The sequence below is a fragment of the Acanthaster planci genome, linkage group LG07 (genome assembly GCF_054643075.1).
Source record: "Acanthaster planci isolate LZ-2023a linkage group LG07, COTS_SCS, whole genome shotgun sequence".
Lineage (NCBI taxonomy): Eukaryota > Metazoa > Echinodermata > Asteroidea > Valvatida > Acanthasteridae > Acanthaster > Acanthaster planci.
The window spans coordinates 7660293-7684387 of record NC_141783.1 but is presented as its reverse complement, the minus strand read 5'-3'; the positions used below and the strand labels follow the sequence as shown (position 1 = coordinate 7684387).

At 43.5% G+C, this 24095-nt stretch overlaps 1 protein-coding gene and 1 long non-coding RNA gene across 5 annotated transcripts in view; one reads left to right on the top strand and one right to left on the bottom strand.

The window, feature by feature from the left end:
• Positions 1-24095, top strand: part of vwa3a (von Willebrand factor A domain containing 3A) — a 33727-nt gene that overhangs the window by 6112 nt on the left and 3520 nt on the right. The window contains exons 4-31 of one of the 3 annotated variants that reach the window (XM_087138909.1): positions 30-154; positions 500-595; positions 1252-1408; positions 1884-1990; positions 3173-3298; positions 4082-4190; positions 5036-5059; positions 6976-7041; positions 7502-7633; positions 8322-8460; positions 9645-9748; positions 10005-10180; positions 10498-10617; positions 11609-11683; positions 12094-12188; positions 12704-13020; positions 14002-14046; positions 14151-14270; positions 14953-15034; positions 15408-15524; positions 16353-16462; positions 17174-17292; positions 17874-17907; positions 18396-18542; positions 19761-19867; positions 21129-21273; positions 22377-22528; positions 23288-23414. In XM_087138909.1, coding sequence (XP_086995035.1) covers positions 30-154; positions 500-595; positions 1252-1408; positions 1884-1990; positions 3173-3298; positions 4082-4190; positions 5036-5059; positions 6976-7041; positions 7502-7633; positions 8322-8460; positions 9645-9748; positions 10005-10180; positions 10498-10617; positions 11609-11683; positions 12094-12188; positions 12704-13020; positions 14002-14046; positions 14151-14270; positions 14953-15034; positions 15408-15524; positions 16353-16462; positions 17174-17292; positions 17874-17907; positions 18396-18542; positions 19761-19867; positions 21129-21273; positions 22377-22528; positions 23288-23414 — 3273 coding nt within the window. Of the gene's footprint in view, positions 1-29; positions 155-499; positions 596-1251; positions 1409-1883; positions 1991-3172; positions 3299-4081; positions 4191-5035; positions 5060-6975; positions 7042-7501; positions 7634-8321; positions 8461-9644; positions 9749-10004; positions 10181-10497; positions 10618-11608; positions 11684-12093; positions 12189-12703; positions 13021-14001; positions 14047-14147; positions 14271-14952; positions 15035-15407; positions 15525-16352; positions 16463-17173; positions 17293-17873; positions 17908-18395; positions 18543-19760; positions 19868-21128; positions 21274-22376; positions 22529-23287; positions 23415-24095 lie in introns of all 3 variants that reach the window. The other 2 variants (XM_087138908.1, XM_087138910.1) reach the window with 2 other exon arrangements.
• LOC147798605 (uncharacterized) overlaps positions 18513-24095 on the bottom strand; it is a 38950-nt gene continuing 33367 nt past the window's right edge. For both annotated transcript variants that reach the window (XR_015425861.1, XR_015425862.1), the window contains exon 4: positions 18513-18651. This is a non-coding gene — a long non-coding RNA (uncharacterized LOC147798605). The remainder of the gene's footprint in view (positions 18652-24095) is intronic.

Genomic DNA, 24095 nt, shown 5'->3' with positions numbered 1-24095 from the left:
ATCCTGTAAGCTGATATTTGTTCCCACAGAGGGCCCGAGACATGGCGGCCATGTTTAACGAGGGTCAGACCTCTACCGATTGGCTGAAGAATCACAGCATTGAGCACTTCAGCCTAACCCTCAAGGACTTGCTCAGCAAAGGCCAGATCGTCAGGTCAGTGCTTAACCACTTGCTGCCGGGTGGATTTTTCCTGAGCAAGACAAGATGCCGGGTCCTTTTCAAGATTTTCCATTTTCAAAATTCTTCAAAATTTTCTTATTCATTGATTTTCGCTTCCGAATAATCAGTTTCGAAAACTTTCAATTGATAGATCAGGTTTTGGAAAGTTTTTAACAGATCAAATAAGGTCTGTATGACTCATGCCATTCAGAGTGACTTGTGTTGGTGAAAACTATAGGCTTGGAGTGAGCTTCGGAGTATCAAGGAAACTTCCGTCATACTGTTGCATGTGAGCTTTGTTTCTGATTTTTAATTCTTTTCCTGCGTGTTGCTTTCCAGACCTAAGAACAACCACAACCAGCGCTCCGATGGCCCGCCAAGAGAGCTCCAGTTTGAGGCCAGCATCGTCAACGAGTTTGAGTACAAGCTGTACGAGTGAGTAATAGTAGCCCACTCAATGTATCGATCTGCTGATTTCACTGAGATTGAGGTACTCGTCAGAAGGACTAGCGTGAAGTCTTGTTCCACCTTATTTCTTCAGCTTTTAGCTTTTACTTTAGCTAAAGTACAGTTCAGCGTGATATAAACGTGCAATGGTTTTAGCTGGCATTGAAAAATGGGATATCCACATTTGATGTCACATGAAAAACAAGGCACCTGTAGTCTGTGCTGTTTTTGTATATGGGTGATTCCAGAAATTAGGGGTCCAAAAGTTTGACATTTTCATGTTCCTGTTACATCTGACCTTTGTTATTTGACTTGGAAATATCAGCAGAATTGATTTCAAACTATTACTATTTGTTTGGCAGGTAATTTGCATATTAATTCATCCCTCTTGGAAATTAGAAAATGTGTTCTGAACTTACAAAATCATATGTCAGATGTGACGGACACAAAAAAAAAGACCCCTAATTGCTGGAATTACCCATATGTGTAACAAAACAAGGTGTCCAAAACCACACACGGGGTGTCCAACAGTTACCCAGACACCCCTCTGGCTGACAAAGGTCAGCTGTTCCCAGGGTCAAATAGCCTCCGAGTCCCACATCACTCGGAGAGTGAGAAACTCGCTGTGCTGCTTCTCACCCCAGGAGCATCGAGATGTACCACAACCGCATCCGCTGGCTGTTGAAGGGCAGCAAGAAGACGTTTGGCATGATCAAGGGGAACAAGGTAGCCCTGGTCCTCGACAGCTCTGATTCCAACTGCGGCTTTGGTCGGATCAGCCACTTCAGAGAGTCGTTAACGGTGAGAAATATCTATCTAAAACATAGGGTTTTCACCTAGTTTTTAAACCCTGTATGCTCAGTCGTGTTTGATATTCACGCCTCCACATTTTCATCAGTTTGCCAGCTTCCAGGTTTAAGCCCTCACTGAATTCCAAATGCAGTAGCAAGATCCACTGACCAGTTTGGCTTCAGAAAAAGAAGATAAGAGTGTGGTGCCCAAATTACAACTTCAGATAGAGTTTAATATTTCTACTCTGTTGGAATTTAAAAGATGGTGCATCAGTCCTTGGGTTGCAGCGCTCTGTCAGCTTTGCACAAGCTTTCACAGTTGGAGTTAGCATACGAAAGAAGCTAGGCCTGTCCGAGCAGCAGGGTGTAGGCAGGCAGTCAGAGCTGTCACAGAATTGGCTGTTTTAGTGACAGATCTCTCGATATCTTGACGCCGAGTTGCGATAAACTTAGTTGCTGTCTTCCTGTGAACTAACTTTGTGCAGGAATTGATTGACGAGCAGCTACACAACCGGGAGATGTTGTACCTGATGTCATTTGGCACAGAGACGGATGAGTTGTGGCATACACCGAGATACACCAACGTCAGGATGTAAGTGCTGCCGTGCATTAAGCAGTGGGCCAAGAGCAAGCTGCAGAGAGCTGAAATGAGCCATTTACATTGGTTGTGATTTGCCAAATGACCAGGCTGATATGGCCCACCTACAGTGATCTACAGTCATTGGCAAAAGTTTAGGACCACCCATAGAAAATGCGTTAACCTGAAGGAAAACCAAACTTTAAACCAATCAATCATGGCAACTGATGTTTATTTTAAGTGTGTATCCTTGGTACCTTGGGTAAACATTTTGACTACATTTCCATGATTTGACATGTTAACAGTCTAATATTCAGTGTGCCCTCCCTTATTTCTGATTGCTTAGACTGACTTTTGTTTACCCATGCTGCCTTGCAGACAAAATGTCATACAAGACCTGCCTTTGCAAAAAATTTCATTCAAATGGGTATATAGCACTACACCAATGTTATGCACCACTGTAAAATCATGTGAAGTAATCATTCAGTGAGACAGTGTAATGCAGGCCCAGTGACAGAAATACCAATAAAATTTCAGGTGGTCTTAAACTTTTGCAAATGACTGTACAATGATCCACAGTGCGCTTCATTTTGTGCACGCGCTGTTGAAATACTGGTTACTGACATTTTTGCCTGTCGCAAAAAGGGTTTGTTTTGTAAAAAAACGTTACCAGCTAACATATCATGTGATGTTCGTTGCGTGCGTCTTTTTCTCAGCTGACTTGACACATACATTCGCTCATTAGTATGAGAGCCAAGCTGGACCATGAGAGGACGCACTTTTCCTAGCAACTCGGGCTTCTTTGGTTGGAGCTGCACTTACCCAGTTCACTGACAACTATGAAATGCAGTCGTTACGGTCACGTTGCTACCAAGAGAACGAACACTCCCAACCAACATGACTCTTTTCAACCATTGAGGGGGTGCTTTTGCTCGTGGCCAATTATCTACTGAGAACAAAAGAAAACAATATGTGTGTTCCCAATCCATGTGAAATTTGCTACCCAACATAACACAATAAATCACAAGTCACCGGACCCACTTGAAGACCTCACAAAAATTCTTGTGCTATGTAAACCAATAGGACTAAGACTCATTTCATGGGATCCGATCACATTTATAGATTTATATCATATGATGCTCTATTGGTGATATTTGTTAGATATTAAAATTGAAGGGGCGTGATCTCTCTCCGTAGCCTGGATGAAGCACGCTATTGGGTTAACAGCCTATCAGGCATAGGGGGCTGCAACCTGTTAGCCGCCCTCAAGAAAGCCCTTAAGGTCAAGGACATCGACTCTATTGTTCTGGTCTTAGGAAGCTGGTAAGTCTATGAATATGTAGAATAATAAGTGACTCGAAAAATCCATCGAATTGAAAGCTGCTTGCATAATGGAGCGCTGCCCATAGACATGCTCTCCGATTTCCACATTGTTAGCATGATGTGGATCGATAGCAAGAACTGAAATGCAGTGGAGGGGACGTTGAACTTTCCACTTTCTCGTGCATTTCTAGGAATCTTAGTCGTAGATATTTTAGTTAAATTAGAAGCCATTTCAGATAATCATTGACAGCCCATTTTAGCCTTGTAATGTTGTGTATTGAAGAAAGATTCCGGAATGTACATGCAGTGCCCCACAGTTTAAATGTGATGACGCCCAGATTTTGAAAGCCTGGCAGGTACGTTGTAACTACGGTGGGAGAGGAACAGAACTTGATTGGCTGCTTGGCTAGTTTCTGCTCAGTGGAGTGTGCCTACACCTTTCTGAACCGTTCCATGGATATCTTAAAAACCTCAAGACACGGCATTTGTATAAAAGCTGGGAGTTTTCTGTGAGCCGAATACACTGTGTGACAGCCTGTGATGATATGTTAAGCTATACACGAATATTCTGTGGCGTCCAGTCACAAATACCCGTTTAGCCTTCTCGCTGGCATATTCTCTACTCGTGGCATTTCACTCACAGTTTTGAGACCAATTGTATAGTCAAGGTTTTTTTAATTTAATTTTCTTCAACAACATTGTTTGATCAGCTTTGTCAGTTGGATCCAGCTTATTATCAAATTCATTTTTGAGGGTGTTGTCCACTTTTTCAAAACTCTCTAGTCCCGATCAGAACGCAGAAGTTCTGGTGGAGTACATTGAGCAGTTCACCGCAGGACGGCAGGTCCCACTGCACTGTGTGGCGTTTGACTGTAATAACCATCTCACTAATGTAAGTACCATTCCCTGCGTCGGTTTGCAACAACAAGAGAGCAGTTAATGCAGAAATGTCCATTTGCCTGTGAACAAAAAAAATTCATCCAAGCTGAATCGCGGTTTGCGATCTCCTGAAAATCACACTGTTGTTGTATCAACTGTTTTTTTTTTAATGCTAAAATAGAGCCACCCAAGCAGAGAGCTTCAAATTCCATACATGCAGGGTGGCTCAGTACCATCTTTCTAATTGTGGTGCCGCTGAAATCGGACATTAGGCCGCCCTCTTCGTGTGGCCATGCAAAAAGTGGCCTCTTAAAAAAAAGGACACTTATGGGGGGAACAGTGCCACTTATTACAAAATGTTAGAAGAAAACAGGCATTTTGGGAAAAAAGGCACTTGTTCCCAAATGTTTGGTGTTGGGGGGTAATACCCATATCTCTATCCTTCCTTGTCTTCCGTCCCCCTCCCCAAATAGCCACTGTCAATGGCTACGGCTGTTAGCCAGTGACTCCTAAGATGTATGTGTTATTGCCGGGTGGTTGGGAGATAGCCACTAGGCACAGCAAATTTGATTTGGCCTCTCTGTCGATAGCAGTATTTTGCATGTCATCAGCAACAAATTTCTTGCGTAAGGAGCCCACAAATCCAGCATCTACCCACCAAAAAAAAGCAACAGGCATTCAACTGAAATTGCTCATTTTTCCTTACGGCTGTGAATGAAAACTTGACAAACTTTTCTGACTCCACTTCTGGATTCTCATCTATTGCCAGCTTCTTTTATTTCCATTATTCTCTCTTTCTCATTCCCCTGTTTGATCAAAATGCTAACACTGCAAATTTGTCCTGAACGTTTGCTGCAGAAGAAAAAGAAACACAACATCAAGGTACACAGGGCCTTTTTTAAAGCTCTTTTTTAAGTACTTGTTATTTGCTAAGCATGACGCTTCATTGCTGCCTTAGCTGCTTCCCAGTTTACCAGTTTGCTCTCCTCACAACTTGCCGGGGTCATGATTCCACAACCAACTTGTCCCGGGCATGGTATTTTTCTAAGCCCAAAATATCGACTGTTTAAACAAGAGAGCTGAACCACAGCCCTGTACAAATTGGACTCGCAGCATATTCTGACCCTCGGTGGTCCTTTGGTCAAGATTTGTGCAATGTTTGTTATGGAACCCGGTACATCTTGCCGGCTTGTTTGAAACTCCGAGGCATTGATGCGGAACGATATTTGCTTTCAGCACCAGTCCCTTGCTGCCTGAAGACTGCATACATGTTCAATCTTTGAGCCTCAGGCATGCAACTTTTCCTCGGATCAGCTGATTTCCTCGTTTTTCACCCCATACCCATGCCATTGAAAAATTGAAAAACACAGTTTAAGGTCTTGTAAGGATTAGAATTTTCTCATTTTTTCGCCACGATCCAAGTCGCACGCTTGGAGCCTCTTTCTTGTGTACAAGCTCACTAGAAATCCCTCATGTGTGGGGATGAGCATAGACACCTGCCACTGTGTACAGAATTCACCAGAACATATGTAAATGCCCTCTGTATTACAAGGCAGGAAATCCAAGCATGTTGGTTATACATCATGCATCATTAACCCTAACCCTCCAAGGGTTGCTGGCCCTAACGGTCCCCATTCACACAAAGCTAAACACCCATATGGGATTTTGTGCACAGAGGCTGTTGGGCTTTGTTTTTCTGAGGTATGCCAAACCCAATGCAAATGCCAGCTGTTATGGGCCTACCAGACCTATCCCCACAGAATTAAACACTTTACTACTGTTTAATTCTGTGTGGTTGGGGAAATTTAGGGTTAAAGTGGTAATAGGATGTTTCCGTTACAAAGAGAATGGACCAATAGAGCAAAGTTAATTTTTGTCTCCTCTAAGTTGCGAAACAGACCTACTTGACATTGTAGATCGTTTGTCGATAGAGAAGGTAATGTGTATGTGCAAGTTACATTTTTTTTTCTGCTTTTCTGTTCACATTGATTTTATTGTTTAGCGTTGCTTTTGCATGAGGCCAAGGCTTTTGAGTGCTGCCTTGGTAATGCGCTTGTTCACTGTATTTAATTTTTATAATACGGTGTTGGTGGCATGTAACGCTTTGCAAGAATCTTAATTTTTTTCACAACTTCCTTTTCCTTTGCATCAAAAATTTGGAACACTCCCTTAAGAGTGCATTTCTGATTGATTGATTGATTGATTGATTGATTGATTTTTTTACTGCTTTTCTTTGCTTAACTCGGCTGCATGTTCTTTGCAATTGCGCATGCTACTTTACTGCATGAGCGTGTGACAGTTTAACAAACATGCCCCAGTACTATGAAACTTGTGCATTAGCTGTAGAAGGGTTGTTTAGCCTAGCATTTGACTGGCCTGCATGCACTGATTATGATGAGAGACATTGTGTGTATCAGGGGATGGGAGTTTTCGCCACACAACTTGGGTCAGAAAGAGTAGTTATGATCTTCACCTGAGCAGTGTTATTACAAATGATCACATCAGGTCCCCATAATGAAAAGAGAAAATTTCAATGACAAGGTTTTGCTTTTCCAGAGGGCAGTAGGCATGGACTGCTTCAGTTTTAAGTTTAGTCCGTCTTGAGCACAGGTTGCCTCTGAGGGCCTTGAAATTGGATTCATTTTACCCCATGAAATGTTGGTCAACAAACTTGGAACAGATGATGAAAATCAATCCTTATATCTGCTTACAAATCCATGGTCAACATGGGAGGAATCAACCGAATTTTACAATTGCCTTTATGCGACCATTTTTTGTTGTCACTTGGTTGTTTTTAGTTGACACTACGCAAGCTGGCTGATATTTCGGGTGGCCGGTATCACGTCTATGCCTCAGGCTCAGAGGTAAGGTACACGTGATAATATTTTCAGTTGAGATGCTCCTGAAGGAGATTTGGTCATTAAGGAATAATTTGACCCCAGAAACGGGTTGGTAAAAATACTTCATCGGCAGTGCGAGGTTTTGATCAAAATTTTGGAAAACTTAATCGCAAAGACCAGGAGTTGGCTGTTATTGTACCTTTTCATTAATTCCGTGCAGTAACCTCAATGAAGTCACTTGCCCGGTCTTTGAAGTCACTATGGATAAACTGGATCTTTTCATAACATGTACGTCCACTTCCCTTGGTGTGAGTGAACGTCAACAAAAGGCACTGAAGTGCCCGTCTTCAACAGAGATATTTGCAAGTTTTATTGCCAAATCTCAAACCATGCTGTTTGACATGGTGCCATTTGTGACATATGCATCGTCTCATCCCGATGTGCTAGGACAGAGTTTCTTCTGTTTTTTTGCCCCAATCCTCAGGAGCAAATCTACACGGGCACAGATATCACCATGCTCTTGAGGGAGATCAGAATAGCCCAGGACGTCATCAACAAGATACAGGAAATGAGGCAAGGCATGATGGGAGATGCCCTCATCAGCATACTCAACGAGGTCGGACAAATCAGCTCAATTTGTACAGGAAATTAAAATTAATTCACTCACGATGCTGTCTCAAAGAGAGTTGGGGGCAAAGTGACATGCCCGCAGTATCATTTAGTAACATCCAAAGCGCATAAAGAAGTCTGGGTTCCCAAACCAACTCGGCCCCAACCAAATGATTTCAGGCTGTAATGGGGAGCTTACACTACATTGCATGGAGCCTGTTTGAAATGACGCAGTTCAGAAGGATGGGCCAAACACCAAAAAGATGTTTTTTTACGGGTGTTGGTGAATTGTGTTTTCACTGCAAATTTGGAAGGCAAGTCGATCTGTAAACCCAAAGCAAAATTCCCTTTTTTTAATAGAAAAATAGCCTGCTGAGTGCCAGTCTAGTATTGGTCTTTAAAAGCATGGGTTTTATGATAGTTGGTGCACTATGTACAGTAGAGCCAACAGAAATTCACTGCATGGTTTTTATGGGTGTTGGTGCATCATTTATAGCCAGAAAAAAATTTCGCTGCAAATCTGGAAGCCAAATCAGTCTGAAAAGCCAAAGCAAACTTCTCTTATTCCATTTTAAATACCAGCCTCTTAGCTGTACCATTCTCAATCCTTTATAGCATTCCATAATATTCCATTGGTTTCTACACAAATCAGACTGCTCCTTTTAATGAGTTCTCTTCATTTTGGAAAAGCGTAGATATCCCTGGAGGTTCAGAAGCTGCCGCAGTCGCGGTTTCTACCCAGGCCCCCCAACCACGCCGGCCCTCTGGTCCTGGAAGAGCCCAGCTTCCTGCCGAAGACATCCGAGGAGTGGCTGCAACAGAATGGCCTCAAAGGTATTTACACGCCCTGATTTTTGGAGTTTTCAAAGGTCTTACAATTAGAAAAAACAAAATCTCAAAAAGTTCTCGCATACAGCCAACATCTTAGGAAGTTTGCTTATCCGCAATAAGCATGCAGGTGCCCAGAGCATGGTGATCTCGAAGAATGTTAAAACAGCATCTCAAGGATGGATTTGCATCAGGGAGATGTAAATTAATCTCCTCTCCCACATAAATCCATCCTTGAAAATAGTTGTTCGCGGTACCCGCTGCTACATCTGATTCAAACCAGCCAGCCGACACCAGCAAGCTCGGTGGTCGAGTGATTAAGACGTCTGCACTAGTAAGCAGGAGGTCATGGGTTCAAGTCCCACCCGAGTACGCTTGTGGTTTTTTTTTCACAAGCCTTCGCGGGCATACACTGAGTATACAGTGTTAAAATACACGTCAGGCAGGGCAAAAATTCAAAATTAGTTAAAACTGCAGATCACTGCAATGCATCGTACTCTTTTCGAATCGGTGCATAAAAACGATGCAGGACTTGATACAATCGACCAACGGCCGTTGCATTTTAGTACACTCACTTTGTATCTCCATGCAACTTTATTATGCTTGTCCAGTTGCCTGAGGCAGGGTCACAACAAGAGGAAGCATTCATTGGGATCTGTGTTTTATCACTGTCTGGTTCCCAGACAAAAAACGCTCATGTCGTGCGCTCAACGATCGTGTTTAGTAAATGAACAGCAACAGCGAGTGAGAAGACAGGACATTCGCACTGCAAGCACACACACTTTATATTCCCCACTGTGGATTTCCAATGTTGGCAGAGGTGACTCTGTAGTCAAGTCTGTAGGCAAGTTCTCCAAAGTCCTCAAGTCTCAAGACGTAGGCAGTTGAAATGAACTTTTGACAAAGGCATACTTTTGTCTTCAATCTTCACCTGTTACCGTTAACTAATTTGCACACTGATACGATGGACTTTCTGTTTGGCCGATGATGGACTTGCAAGGTTATATGTGTGACAGCCATAGACCTTGGTGTAGTGATAATGTCGACACCTTCTGCACTATGCACGTAGTTAGCTCTTATCAGTTACTCAGGTCAACTTTTTCACCCCCAAAATATGCACTTTGCCTTTCATATGAAATTGAATTGTATTCGGCTTGAGTGTGGTAAACTAGTTGAATTTTTATCCACAGGGAAAAGGCTGTCCTTGTACCAGGTCTTGGCTCCAAATGCGTTCAACCAAATTGAAGAGTTCATTCCTATCATTAGGAAGTCTGTCAGGTCACAGACTCACGAGGTGAGCGGGAGAGTTATTGCGTTTACTGCATTTTCATCTCTTTTCCCAACAGCTTCTGGGATGATCCAAACATTCACACTCCACAGTTTGACAATCCAGTGGAAGGGTGGATTCCAGGCAAACCTTTTCCTGTAGTTTGGTAGAGAAATTACGGCTTTATCAACAGTCGAAGCTTTGCATGGCGGAGATGGTAACTGAAAGAATTCGTGGTGGCACTATGTAGAAATTCCTCTGTTGGGTTTTCAAATCCTTCCAGAAAGCCATGACCCAGTTTGAGTGGCACGACGGAACCATCAAGAACGTCCACGTGGACCCGGCGCTGCTCTTTGACTACCAGAAGCAGCTGGGCGCCACCGTCAAGCTGTACGAGAGGAGAGTAGACTGGCTCTCCAAGAGCAGTAGGAGGCTGTTTGGTACCCTGACTGAAAAGAGGTATTGTATTCAGGGGTGTGGGATTTCCCCAGGATTTGATCGGTGTCAAGATTTTGGATTCCAGAATCTCAGAATTTTTGAAGTCAAATCATTCAGGTTATGCTACTTTTTGAATTTTTTTTAAACAAGAAAAAAACAGTGCAAGGTTCACATTAATCAGGCTATTTGTGAGATAGCACGTGCCTCGTAGGTCACAAAACTTGACAGTGGTAATTATTGCAACTGCTTCAATGAATATGTTGTACAGTGTCTCTTCATCCCAAAAGTGGCAGAGTGATCAAATGCTCCGACTACATGCAGCCCTTTTTTCCCCACAGAATTGTGATTCTGGTAGACCTGTCTCTGAGCAATGCCAACTACCTGGTCCACATACAGCACTCGCTGCGCCTGCTGCTTCAGGAGCAGCTGCTCAGTAAAGAAGCTTTCAACCTCATCGGGTGAGTGTGATCAGAGAAGCCGAGTTTAATGCACAGCTCGTTTGAGAGACAGACTTCTATAGCCCCCTATCATGGGCCGGCCATCTTGCTTTTCTACCATTCAGAGCAATGCAGCCAAACTGAGGCCAGAAGGAAAAACTGTCAGTTCCCTTTTTTCAATGTGTGAAGTTGTATTACTATTGCTGATGGGTCCACAGGGAACAAGACAAACATGGCAGCATGAAAATAAAGGACTATTGGGCCGATTTTAGCAGTGTTGGAATTCCTGACACCCTAATTCCATTAAGGTTGCGTGTGTCTGACTGGAGCAAGTTCAAGAAAAAATCCAACATCTTTGGAAAGAGAACACAGTTTGTTGTGTTGTGCAGTGACTTGGATAAACCACCCGTCTTGGCATTGCGCACTGTACCCTGCTACTTGTATTGACTACCGGATGCAAGATTTTTAACACCATTTAGCCTCAGTTCCAGCTGACTACATTGAACAGGGTTAATTTCATAACATATTGGGCAAACAGTAATGACTTCTTCCTGGGCGACTTGTTCGGTAATTTACCACATGATGACTTCGTCAAAGTAGATGTCTTTTAAGATGATTTACCACTTTCCATTCTCAGCAAAAGACCAGGGCCCAATTTCATGGTGCTACTTACCGCAGAATTCCGCGCTTACGATCTCCATTCTGCACTAACCGTGCAAGCAGAAAAATTCTGTGCCAACCCTTTAAGCACAAAATCCTTACGGGGTTTACGCATGCGCACAGGCCAAAATTCCTTGCTAACCTGTGAAATACGTTCGGGTTAAGCGCAGAATTTTCTGCTACGGTAAGCGCCGATTTTTCGCTTGCGGTAAGCAGCGCCGTGAAATTGGGCCCATGTCCAAAGTGGTAAATACAACAAACAGGTAGTCCTGCAATATCAACATCTACGGACTATAGTAAGCATACTTTCCTTACTTTACGTCAACTCCTTTTTGACTTTACTTTCCGACAGCTTCAGCAGCACGGCGCGCGCCTGGAGACCCTTCATGCACGAGCCCACCGAGCAGAACCTGCAAATGGCATGGAAGTGAGTATATTGTACATGGATGTGTCTGGTGGAGTGCGATAGTAGGGAGAATATAAACATGTACTAGAGCCAAGCACACTAAGTGCTTGTTCAAGTGCAAGGGGTAGGGAGAATAAAAACGTGTACTGGAGCCAGGCAGACTGCTTGGCAGAGTGCAAGGGGGTAGGGAGAATATAAACATGTACTACAGCCAAGCAGACTAAGTGCTTGGTCAAGTGCAAGGGGGTAGGGAGAATATAACTCTGTCCAGGACTTGACTTGTTGGCCGTAAAAAGCTGTCTTGGTCATCATTGTGGATTTTTCTCCATTCCCAAATCTCTCCCCTGGACTGTACTTCCCGTGCACAAGCATACCATCTCCATGCGGTCCTTTCTTCATTTCAATACTTGTCCTGTCTTGCTCTCTGTCAGATGGGTGCTTGGTCTGGAGTGCGGAGGCAGTCGGAATTTCCTCTCGGCCCTGCGGCTGGCCTTGGAGAACGAGGAAGACCGCAAACGCAATATGAGTGAGTGGCTCTTAGTTCTAGATACGGCTACAGTCGAGCTTTGCCGTGCAGTGGTACCACTGGGGAGTGCTTAAAGAACCCTCTGATCATTTCAGAAATTGGCTTGGAGGCAGAAAATTGAAAGGCGTCTGCGATGCACATTGCTTGCAAAAGGGGCAGTCCTAAAAATGACAATCCTTGATTTGAGGGCACCTCTCCTGGTACAGCGATCGAGAACTGCACCCTCACTGTCCGAAATGGTACAACTTTTACAGTTTCCCTGTATGTCATCCACAAAATGATTTTTTAAAATAGCACTTCCAATGTAAGAAATAAGGATTATCCGAGCAAGGCCAAAAACTTTTATTTTTTACCAATGTGCAAGCTTTAAGACATTAAAAAAACTGGGGGCATGAATGAGTAGAGGTGCCCTCGGTTGTCAAGAAAAAGCAGGATTTTTGTGTGCATGGGCTTTCATACCCAACGGAAAGGAAAGGGTTAACTTTTCTTGACCCTAATTCTGTTGTCCCTGTTAGCTGTGGATGGCGTCTACCTGTTCACCAGCGGCATCCCAGACCAGCTGCCTGAGGTCATCTGCTCCTTCATGGAGGAGGCCACCATCGGTCAGGCTACCCGCCTCCATGCCGTCCTCTTCAACGTGGATGACTACGACAGCCGGGGTGCCATTCCGGGCCGCTACGCCAACATCACGCGGACGGCCGAGTGCCTGCGCACACTGGCCCACGTCACTGGCGGCCGGTTCCACTGGTTCCGGGAGACAGGCATCATCGAGAGCGACGACATCCGGTCCATCCTGAGCGAGATGGACAAGGCTGTCAATTATTCCCAGAAGGTTGGACCCATTTTATCTTTGGTTTTTTTTTTCTCTTTTTGGGGGAATTTCTGTCTGCCCCTTACACCCTCCAAAACTCTCCCAAATCAATAGACCGATTGCACCTGCTAAGTTGTGTGACGCACAGTGGGTATCAAACATCAAACAAGGATGGCGTCCTTCCGTAGCAAAGTATATCATAAGTGTCACGAAGCGGACGGTTGGTACAGTACTCAGACCACTGAGATGCTAAATACTATTTAAAAAATCAGCTGTGTTTTTGATAAACGACACTTAATGGAAATCATACCCACTATCGGTCATGTGACTCAGCAGGTTCAATCAGTCAATTGAAACATTTCCTCGTACAAAACACTTGAATAAATCCACATTATCTCCTTGTGTCATGAATGACATGTCAATGTTTTCAACATCTTAGTGCATGTTGCATGGCTGCTTAGATAAATAGAACATTCCAGTCCACGGCATGCGGTAGATAGAACGTTCTAATCCACAATCACATGAAATTTCCAAACTCATAGGCGATGCAGGCATCTAGTCAGGCAAGGATTTCTACAGTTTGCACTCGAGCATTGCATAAACAGATACTGAATGTTGCACATTTGTACACTGGGAAGAGTTATTTCATTTGTTGACAGACGGAAGGATCTCTTCCATAAGGTGAATAAATGTAACCTTCCATCGGTGATCTCCTCACAAAGTAGTTCTCACCATTGCAATCACCAATATTCAAATTAATGAGTGTGCTCTGTTGGCTGTTCTTGAATCAAGTCAGTTCAAAACGAAGTAAGTGTCAACATAGTTGTGTTCATTAGTGGGTTTCATTTCAAAGTCCTGTGAATATCAGGAGTAACATGGAACTTTCAAGATTCTCACTGCCATTCTGGCTAGGCTACTGTTTCATTATGTGTAATCTAATCCGCTAACTTATGAAAAGACTTTTCCATAAACTGACCTGGTATCTAATGTTTGCATTCTCAGTGTGCAATGCTTGTGGACTCGGTGAAGAAAAGATCCCCAAAGTATGTAAGTATCTCAACTGTTTGATCCATCTGTCGAGTATCGTCCAAAATGGAGGGAAAGGCCTCAGCGTTTATAGCCCTTTTCATCTGTCGGTCCCTTCACAGCAGGCAGAGTTGACGAATGGCTCATCGGATGACCAGCCCAAGATGCTTCCCATGAGGCCCAGCTCGGCCAAGAAAAGGGCCCTGCCTGCCCCCAAGCACACTGAGCTCAGCCTGGCGAGGCTGGTGAGTACGCTGGCCGTCCCTGACAATTGCACCAGTAAGGTCTGATCAAATGACCTCGGGGTACCATACCAAGCATTTGTTTAATGACAGGATGCTGTACGTTGCAGCAAACTAACCAATGAGACTTATTTCATGTAAAGTGACAACAGATTCTTTATTAAAAGGCATATTTTGACCATCTGTGCTGTGCACAGTTGCCATTATTGTGCTAATTTTGACCACTTTAACTAATTTTTTGTAAGCAAATGCTAATTGCAAGATTTAGATCATTCTCAAGTAATCTTTTTCTCTTTCAAAACTTCATATGATAAGTGGTGAAACAAGTGAAGAGGACAAACGATATGATATCACCCTGGTTATATCACTCCCATTTTAAAAAATGAGGAGGGGGTCCCCCCATCCACCACTGATTGAAATGAAAACTGTTTGGCTTACTTGCAATAATACCTGGGTATTTATTGGTGTTATTGTACAAGTATACTGAACAGTTAACTGAAAAAAAGCCAATTAATCAAGCCCGTGGTAATTCATGATAACAGTGATTTTTGATTGATAGTTTTTTTGTGACAAAAGAAAATTTGTGTGTGTGTGGAGGTGTTCATTGTAATAGTTTTCTGTGACTTCACCCGAGTATTCTTGCTCAGTTCACTAGTTGCAGCTTTTCTGCCTTTCTGTGTATCAGCAAATCACAGAGACCAAGGACAAAGATGACAGTAAGTCCCTCCCCCGAAGCAGGCCCTCTAGTGCCAAGAAAGACCCCAGCAGTAAGTATCCATGGGCCAAGCAGTATCCATGGGCAGTGGGCTGTAATTATGACCGTATCCCACAAAGCGAGTCTTAACTTCTGACGACTTTTTAAAACAAGAAGATACCATAACCACAGTGGTTTTAAAAGTCGGATTTCACAAATGCTGACCCTTGGTGGTTATTTATCCAAAACTTTCACGACATTTCTTACTGCAGTGTCACTTTTTGACACTTGGAGAGTTTTTTGAAGGGTGATATTTGCTACAGCGCCTGGCTGTGGTCGCAGTTGACAACTGGATCCCCGAGATTGAACATCAGTAATTCAGCTACCGTTTTTGACTTAGATCTAAACAAAACTGGAATAAATATCTTTTCTTTTTAATTTCGTAGAACTGGATTCTAACAGGCTGGCCACAGAGAAGGATCGCAAGACCAAGCGGCCCGGCAGTGCTCACAAGGCCAAGCCAACCAAGCAGGTCTTCTACACCGAGTTCAAGAACGAAGTGGGTGAGTCCCACCCCAACGTCAGGCTTGTTACCGTCATCCCTTGTCTGTCACCTGGTCGCATGCGCTACAGCTTTCTGCCCCGATCACCTGATCTGGAGGCGTGCAGCCCAGTCATTAGAATTGGTCTCTCTCCAGACCGTACGCTGGGGAGGGGGTTTGTAATCCGGCAGCTGGTTACGTTGTGACCTTGGGCACGTCACTTCCCCCCCCCTTGCCTCTCTTCCCCCAAAGAGTGTAAAGGGGTGTCTGTGAGGGAAGGAATGGTTGTGTTTGATGAGCCATTTGCACCTGCCCTTAATTGGCTGCATACCTCCTGGGCAGCTGAGATGGTTTTGGGAGCGTTTATTGGTTTTGGGTAATGATACATAGGATGTTGAGCACCAGCAATGATTGATACATGCATTTTATGACTTCACCTATTGATGCCATTACAAATTGAAAGGCAGCGTAGAGTGTCTCTTGCAGTGTGGAATTTCCCTTGTTTCCTTCTGAATTCTATTGCCCGTGAGACAGTTCCGTGTATCAACAGCGCTTGTATGAAATGGAGCACGTTGTAGGTAATTTGATAGTAGCAAGACTTGCGTAAGGTTCGACCCTATCAGCAGGGAAGTGCACCAACTCAGAGGTACTTGACATGTTCGAGCTGGCCTGATGTCTTGTTCTTGAACGACCGTGCCTTCTTGGAAATACCAAGTTGTTTCATTGCTGGAACTCTTCGCTGTGAGAACGCCCGGCGTGGCGAGCACGCGATATGATATGGTCCTCATAAAAATTGATATCTCGTCTTTTGGTTTGAATTTCACAATACTTCACTTCTTTTTTTCGCAGGGACTGTATTTAAGCAGTACCCAGACATCCTCGGCAAGAAGAAGGCCGTGAGGAAGGCCATCAACCATCCTGTCATCCCCGACAGGGAGGAACTCAAGACAACCAAGGAGGTGGGTAGCGGGCAGCAGGTGAAACTTTGACGGAAGGGTTTACTAGAAGGTTTCAACGGAAAGATCGTTTCTGGAAGGGAGGGGACGTATTGTGCAGAGTTTTCAAGTCTTATTCCCTGATGTCTTGTCGTCATTTTGACACCATTTCATTCAAATCAGACGTAATTTTCTTCCAGAATGCCCATTTTTCCAAGGCAGGTCGGCCCAGAGTCCCAACTGTTACCACTGATATGCCCGATATACAGGGTCTCAAGTACGAGAGCAAAATAACCACAACATTAAAGCCCTGTGTCAGATTGGATTTGAAATTTCAGAGATGTACTCATAATGGATATTTTATGTGCATGCAATGTGTCAACAGGAATTGGTATTAGGACAGCTGACATCATTGGGATGGATTCCCACTGTCCCCTTCCCCAAGCTGTGAGAAGGTCCAAAAAGCTGGGCTCGGTTAGAGTTAATACCTGGTTGGCTAAAAAAAATTAGACTTTTAGTTGTTCTGGAGTCCATTACTGTACCTTCACTTCACCCCCTTTTGGTAATGCGAATGCCGCCCTCAACATTTCATGCATGGAGCTGATACAACCTCAAGTAATGGATGACAAAAGCCACAACCATTTCTCCAAAGTCTGCTAAAAGTCTGTTAAAGTTGCATCGTCAGTGCCCTGAGAAACCATTAGGAGTTTTTTTTTATTGTCGTCCCAACCAAAGTGGCTGAAGATGTACGGTCTGGGCAAGTTACGGCTGGACCTGAACAAGCTGGTGTCGGGACCGGAATGCACCCATGCAAAGCGTCACATCGGAACCCTCAACAAATCGGTCACAGCAAAGTGAGTTCTGGCAGTAGACACTTCTGTAATGTTTGGAGAATATAAAGCGTGGCCCTAAACCTAGTAGAGTACGTTGGAAGCATATTTAAACTTTAAATGGAGTTAGTGACACCAGATGCTTCAAACGTTGCATTGAGTCAGATCCCAATGTATAATAATTAGTTTTACATTCAGATGATCTGAGAAGGGTTTTGATTGGCCAAGAAAACAGAAAGGCTCTTTTCAGTCCAATTATATGATTCATAGGGCTGCACCAATGGAGAGCCTGCAACACACTGCTGTGCATTGCAGTATCATTTCCAAGGCCAGCGACACTCTGCTGAAGTTACCCGGTTCAGTCTGGTGACTAGTCCGTTGGTTGCACTGTACACGTTCTCAGCGAATAGCCACTGAAGATTGCATCAGCCAAATAATAACCGGAAACATAAGTCTATCCAGCGAGACTTTCCCATGCATCTTTTGAATATGGATCTTTTTTTCTCTTTTTTGTTAAAAAAAAGAGAATCATAAAAAGAGAATATGTTTAACCAGCGTGTCACATTTTATTTGTATTCTTTGCCCACTTCTCAATTTCTTGGCAGATACTGCACAATATTTCCAAGTGTCAATATCAAGGTATGTTTGATGGTGCTCGCTCAACAAATGCGAACTCAAAGAAGCCAGATGTAAATATCTTGCTCATCACTAGTGGCGAAAACTACTTCCTTTGGAATCAGACATTTGTGGTTGTGCCTCACCAGGTTTGGGATTACCCTCGGCTATCATCAATGAGAGCAACAGAAAGTTGGACAACCGTAAAGCTAACATTGGGATCCTACAGAAGACTCAAAATGTTATAAGATGGAAACAAACATTCGCACAATTCACAAATTCCCGTGGATGATATGAAATGTGAAATTGTAATACTTATAAAAACAAAATGGACCAGTATAGTAAAATTTTGAAGTAATGCAAAGGCATGTTTTGGAGGATTCCGTTGCAGTAAGCACACTGTTGAACCTTTTTGTAAAAGGTTTTATTACAAGATTATTATTTTCTGTGTATCAAACATAATGAGCGAGTTTTTATATTGGACTTCTGCAACAACCATGCTCTCCACGCAGGGAACTGTGCGGCATCTCCAGATCCAAGCCCACGAACTGGAAGACTACGAGAAGCAGATCGAGCTGGTACTCCGCAGGTACCTTCGCAGACTGCAGTGGCTCCTGGGGGCCAGCCGACGGACCTTCGGTGCGGTGGTGGAGAAAAAGGTACATAGGAAGAGTCTCATTCAGTTGTGTTATTTTAGTAGCTCTGGTAACGAGGCCAAGGATTCCTCAAAAGCCCCCTAGGCACTGTAACTTGCAAGCCTGAAGAAATCTGTCGAGAGGAGACAAGAAGAAGTTGTTTACAGTTGTCGATGTGGGAAGAAAACCTCAGAGGAATGCTCTGGGTAAAACTGGCAGGTAGGGACTGAAAAACCCAATCCACATGTGGACTGAGCCTGGAATCGAACCCCAGGCCGCTGAGGTGAAAGACGAGGACATAGCCCTTACAACAACCTGACTCCCCTGTAACTGTGTGAAAGTTAAAACGTGTGTTAGGCAGTCTGCTTTGAACTTCCCACTTTTGGCCCAGTGTACTTGATTGTTTTTTTTTAGGGGAGCACTGTTTGTGGCTTTCATTTGGAAAACGTATATTGTTTTGAATTTGACTTCTGTCAAAGGATATCTTGGGATAATGATGATTAGATGCTGTTAAAAAAATGTATTCAAAAAAATATAATGGGAGGTAACTAAACAGTGGTGGTGTGCTCAATCCTGCTATCTGATTGTGCAAGTATGGAAATCAACCTGTCAAAACGAGTTGCAAATTGCCATAGCCACTTTGAAGTGAGAGACCTTTGAAAGACGCATAGGACCCTCAACATTTTTCTCCTGCCTAATGTCCATTTTCATCCAGATTCCAAACCAAGCGGTGTATGAGACTAAAGAGGTCAGGTTGCTCTTTGTAATTCAAACAAAAGCACAATTTAGCAAAATTTAACATTCATTTTGTGAGATCCAGCCCCATATGCCAATTCCCGTCTTGAATCCTCCCTGAGTTAAAGTGCACCCTCAGTGACGAAAGAAAGCCAGACTGGAACTAAGTTTTCCAACCGGGTTCTTGCGTGCTTTCAGTGCGCGCGCGAAGACCATTCATTCCAGAAAAAATTCGTTGCGCGTACTCAGCATGCTCCGCGTCAAACACGCATAAACTTGGGCGCCAATGCCATGAGCTCGTACCAAAGGACTGTCAGTTTCATTTTAACACACGCCCTCTATTGTTCCCGCTCGGAGCGGATACTCACAGGTGCACAGGACAAATATGTTCACATTGAACACTTGAACAGTTTTTCTGGGAATACATACGTCATCGAATTTGATTCATATTCGCGTGAAATTCGAATTGATCTTCACTTATTGTTCTTCCTCTCTGATGTGGGCTAGGTGACAGTGCTTGTGGATACGTCGGGGTCTATGGTGTCTCACATGGATGAACTGAAACAGGAGCTGGTAGCCCTTGTATGGGACCAATTCCAGCGAGAGAACATCAGGTAATCAGCCCTCCTACCCTTGAATTCCCTCCGCCCATTTTTTTTGGGGGGGGGGAAGCATGGTGGGGCTACAGCTGTTGCCACATCTTCATTGAAGCGACCCTATCACACCGCCTGCATTGTGGGGCAAATCGATCCTTACTTTACTACAAATGATCTTTGCACATTTCAAACAAGCCAGCTAGCCAGCCCATCAACCTGCCAAACTAACCCAATCCAGCCCATCCCTTTTCGTCTAACTGAGCCCACCCCAACCTAATTCAGCCCATCCCATTTCACCCAACTGAGCCCACCCCAACCTAATCCAACCCATCCCTTTCACCCAAACCTACCCCAGCCCAATCCAACCGAACCCGGCAACGCATTCTACCTTGACCCATCCCGTCCAAACGAAACCAACCCACGCCAACCCAACCCAAAGTTCCCCGCCCAACCCCAGCCTACCCAACCCCACCCCCACGGCACCCTACCATTCAGAGCATATAATTCTAAATCTAGATTTAGCAAGGGAAAACACCGAGTGACTTTAACTGCAAACTGCACAGACATAGCAGCAGTTCCCGTATTTAGCCTGCTGCCCGTGAATTATTCATCACCACATAATCCTGGAGTGGCACTCCAATGTTTACTCCCCATTACAGTGATATGCAGGCCTGTCTCACTCTACACTTCAACAAACAAGCAAGTCCTGTCGCTCACACCACTAGCTTGACATCACACACTGGCCAAACCTCTTCAAGCATTAATTTTTGTAATCTGTTGGGTGCTAAGTGGCTAGATGTGGCACTTGCTCTAACGAGATTGTGGTGAGCTGAGCTCTTGAGACTGCTTAGCCGCTGATTGCTCAAGGACTTTGCTACTGAATGGCATTCAAGCCTCAGGGGAAGGATATTGCCTGTGGAGTGTGGGTTGCCAGGGAAGTGTCATGCCCCTTATGCCCCTCAGCTGAGATTGTTTTTTTTTTCTTTTTAAATCCATAATTAAAATATTTTGTGTCGTGAAACTTAATTGTCCAAGGTGCAATATGGAGCAGTCTTCACAGTTTATACTGCACATTTGTGTTGGTCTGACCCATTTGAAGTTAACATCAGGCGTCGCACACCAGCTCTCTGAGCCACCTTTTTTCATCCTGTCTTGAAAGTGAAACGTTTCCTTCTTGACTCAAACATGCACTCCCCGTCATTCTTCCCCTGCACCGTAAAGACTTTCAAAATCTTACAAGTGGTTGTTCGGTTGCCTTTCACTTTAATGCACATTGCAGCTTCAACATCATCCGTTTCTCGGGCGACATCGAGCCGTGGAGGAACAGCCTGGTGGAACCGACTGAAATCAACTGCCACGATGCTGTACGCTGGATCTCGACCTTTGTCCCCGCTGGAAACACTTGCACGCTAGAAGCTCTCCTGGTAAAATACCTACATGTATTTCCGCCTCTTTTTGAAAAAAAAAGTCTGAACTTAATTACATTTGGTGGTTATAATGAAAAGATCTTAATTCTCCATCTAATGAATTTCTCTGTATTCTACAGGGTCATAATTCAGAGAGATTTTCTCTCAATACTTTATTATCTATTCAGTATATGAAAATTAGAACCTCTCAATTTGATGGTTGAAACTGGAGAAAAGAGGAATATATGCCATCTAATTGATTTGTCACAAAAGAAATGTGCAGTTCTCATGTCTGTGCCTCTTGACTATGCAAAAGATAACGGAATGACCCATTTTGAAATGTGCACCATGCAATTTTATGTTAGTGGTTATGGTGGCTGTGCTCTTTCTTGTTACTAGAGAGCATTTTGATGTGATATCATAGTGACTAGTAACTTTAAAGTTTAGGTATTTTAATACAATGAAAATTATACAACGATAACATTATGATTGTGTGGCTAGATTAACAATAGTTGTATTATGACCTTTTTTGTGCTCGATGGTAATATTAATGATGATCATTTCAGGAAAACCTGCCTAGTTGATCATATCAACAATGGTAATATTGTGATATTGCACCCCAGATGACAATATTTGCCATGTTATAGTATCATGATATTGCACCCTGATGACAATATATACCATGGTAATATCATGACATTGCATCAACATGACAGTATTTACCATGGTGATATCATGATATTGCACCCCAGATGACAATATTTGCCATGGTGATATAATGATATTGCACCCCAGATGACAATATTTGCCATGGTGATATCATGATATTGCACCCAGATAACAATATATACCATGGTAATATGATATTGCATCAACATAACAATATTTACCATGGTGATATAATGATATTGCACCCAGATGACAACATATACCATGGTAATATCATGATAGTGTGACAAGATGATGGTGTTTTAGTTATGATAATATCATGACTGTGTGCCCCAGATTTACCGGATTGTCTGATGAATTTGGATGATAAAGATCAGATCATGGGGACACTGTATTGACATGGACTGTACAGCTGTTAGGGTTATATTTTTTCCCCATTTGTCACCCTGCAGCATGCATTCAAAGACAAGGAAGTCCAGGCCATGTACTTGCTTACAGATGGCAAACCGGACAGCAGCACAGCGAGGGTCCTGAGGGAGGTGGCTCAGGTCAACACGATCAGGGGCGTCAAGATCCACACCATCTCATTCAACTGCGAAGATGAGTGAGTCAAGCTAACTGGGGAAAATTGCAGATAGTTGCTGACCGTAGACATTTTGAGTGTTAAGCACAGATTATATTTGCATAGCAAAAACAGTTACCAGGGAAAAGGTCATGCAACATGTGTTGCATGTGACTGGTTCTCGACTATATTTGCTGTTGACTGGAATAATGTTGAGTTTCTAGAGCTCCTTGGCTCTGATGGTTGGCGTTTGAGTTATGTGTTATAGCATCCAGGTTCAAATCCCAACAGTAGCCATGTTGTTTGTGTCCTTAAGCAAGACACATTACTTTAATTACCTCTGTCTGTCTAGACGTGCGGGATACATCCCAGATAGAGAACAGAATGCTGCAAAAATTGGCTAATAATGACAAAGCACCTCAAGATTTGTTTAAAGCTGTTGTAAAAGCAGCATGTTTTTGTCAAGGGAATCTTGTAAGGGAATTAAGGGGAGAATAGGCATTTTAAATGTACTAGTTGAAACCAGGGCCTGTGCCTAGGGACAGTAATGGACCGGGCTGAAGGTGAGGTCCATGGTCTGAGTTTGTAAACTGTCCGAGATATTCATGAATTGAGACTGAGGCCTGCATCCTCAATATGCAAGATGAGGGGGAAAGTAACCGCTGTCTCCCGTCCAGCATTCCAGCCAGCAATGTTACCGTCAGGCGATGTTGCTTTTAAGGCAGGTCTTGAGCAGGAGTCCATTGGGCAAGTTCTTACATTTGACGCGCTCTTTTTTTTTCTTCGCCATCTCCGATGCAGGACTGCCAACATCTTCCTGCGGCAGCTGGCAGCCATGTGTCGCAGTCGCTACCATCGCTGCTTCGCTGGAATGGACGGCGACCTGATGGCCCACAAGCTGCTAGACGAAGGCTTCAAAGATATCGACGTAAGTGGAATGTTGCCCTCTGGCTTGACATGCAGTGTGTAGTCTCTGGTTGATGAAATTTTACCACGAAATTTTCAGAGAAAACTATGAGGACTTAAAACGTGAGTGTGTGTCAGTGCAGTAAATTCTATGCAACAAAATATGCTTTTAAACTGTTGTGTGCATTTGCATTAAGTCCATGAAATCTCATAAAACAGTTAATGTTTAAAGTTATTATTTTATTATTATTATGTTATTTTCACTTGGACCTGTGTTTATTCAATCTTTAACTGAATTCAATAAATCATTTATGAATTTCAGCAGCAGATTTCAGGAAACTTTACGCAATGGTGTAACTCCTTATGCCACATTTTATTCCGTGAGTTGCGCAACAAATTAAAGACCTATTTCACGAAAGTTGCGCACTGCATAAGTCTGTGACGAATTATGATGTAACTTACGCAGTCACGTTAGGTGGCGTAAGTTGCGCCAAACGGTCCCAAAATGAACATTTTGACCGGCATATATTCGGTTAAGCCTCAGTATTGCTGAAATAACAAGGCTTATTCGAGAAACGTACAACTTCGTTGTAGAAGTTAATGAAAAACTTGTGTGGCTGTGAAAGAACGGCGAGATTTTCTGTCCAGTTCTGACAAAGAAAAGACAAAAACTTTTACAAAATGGTGGGCGGAGGTGATTCAA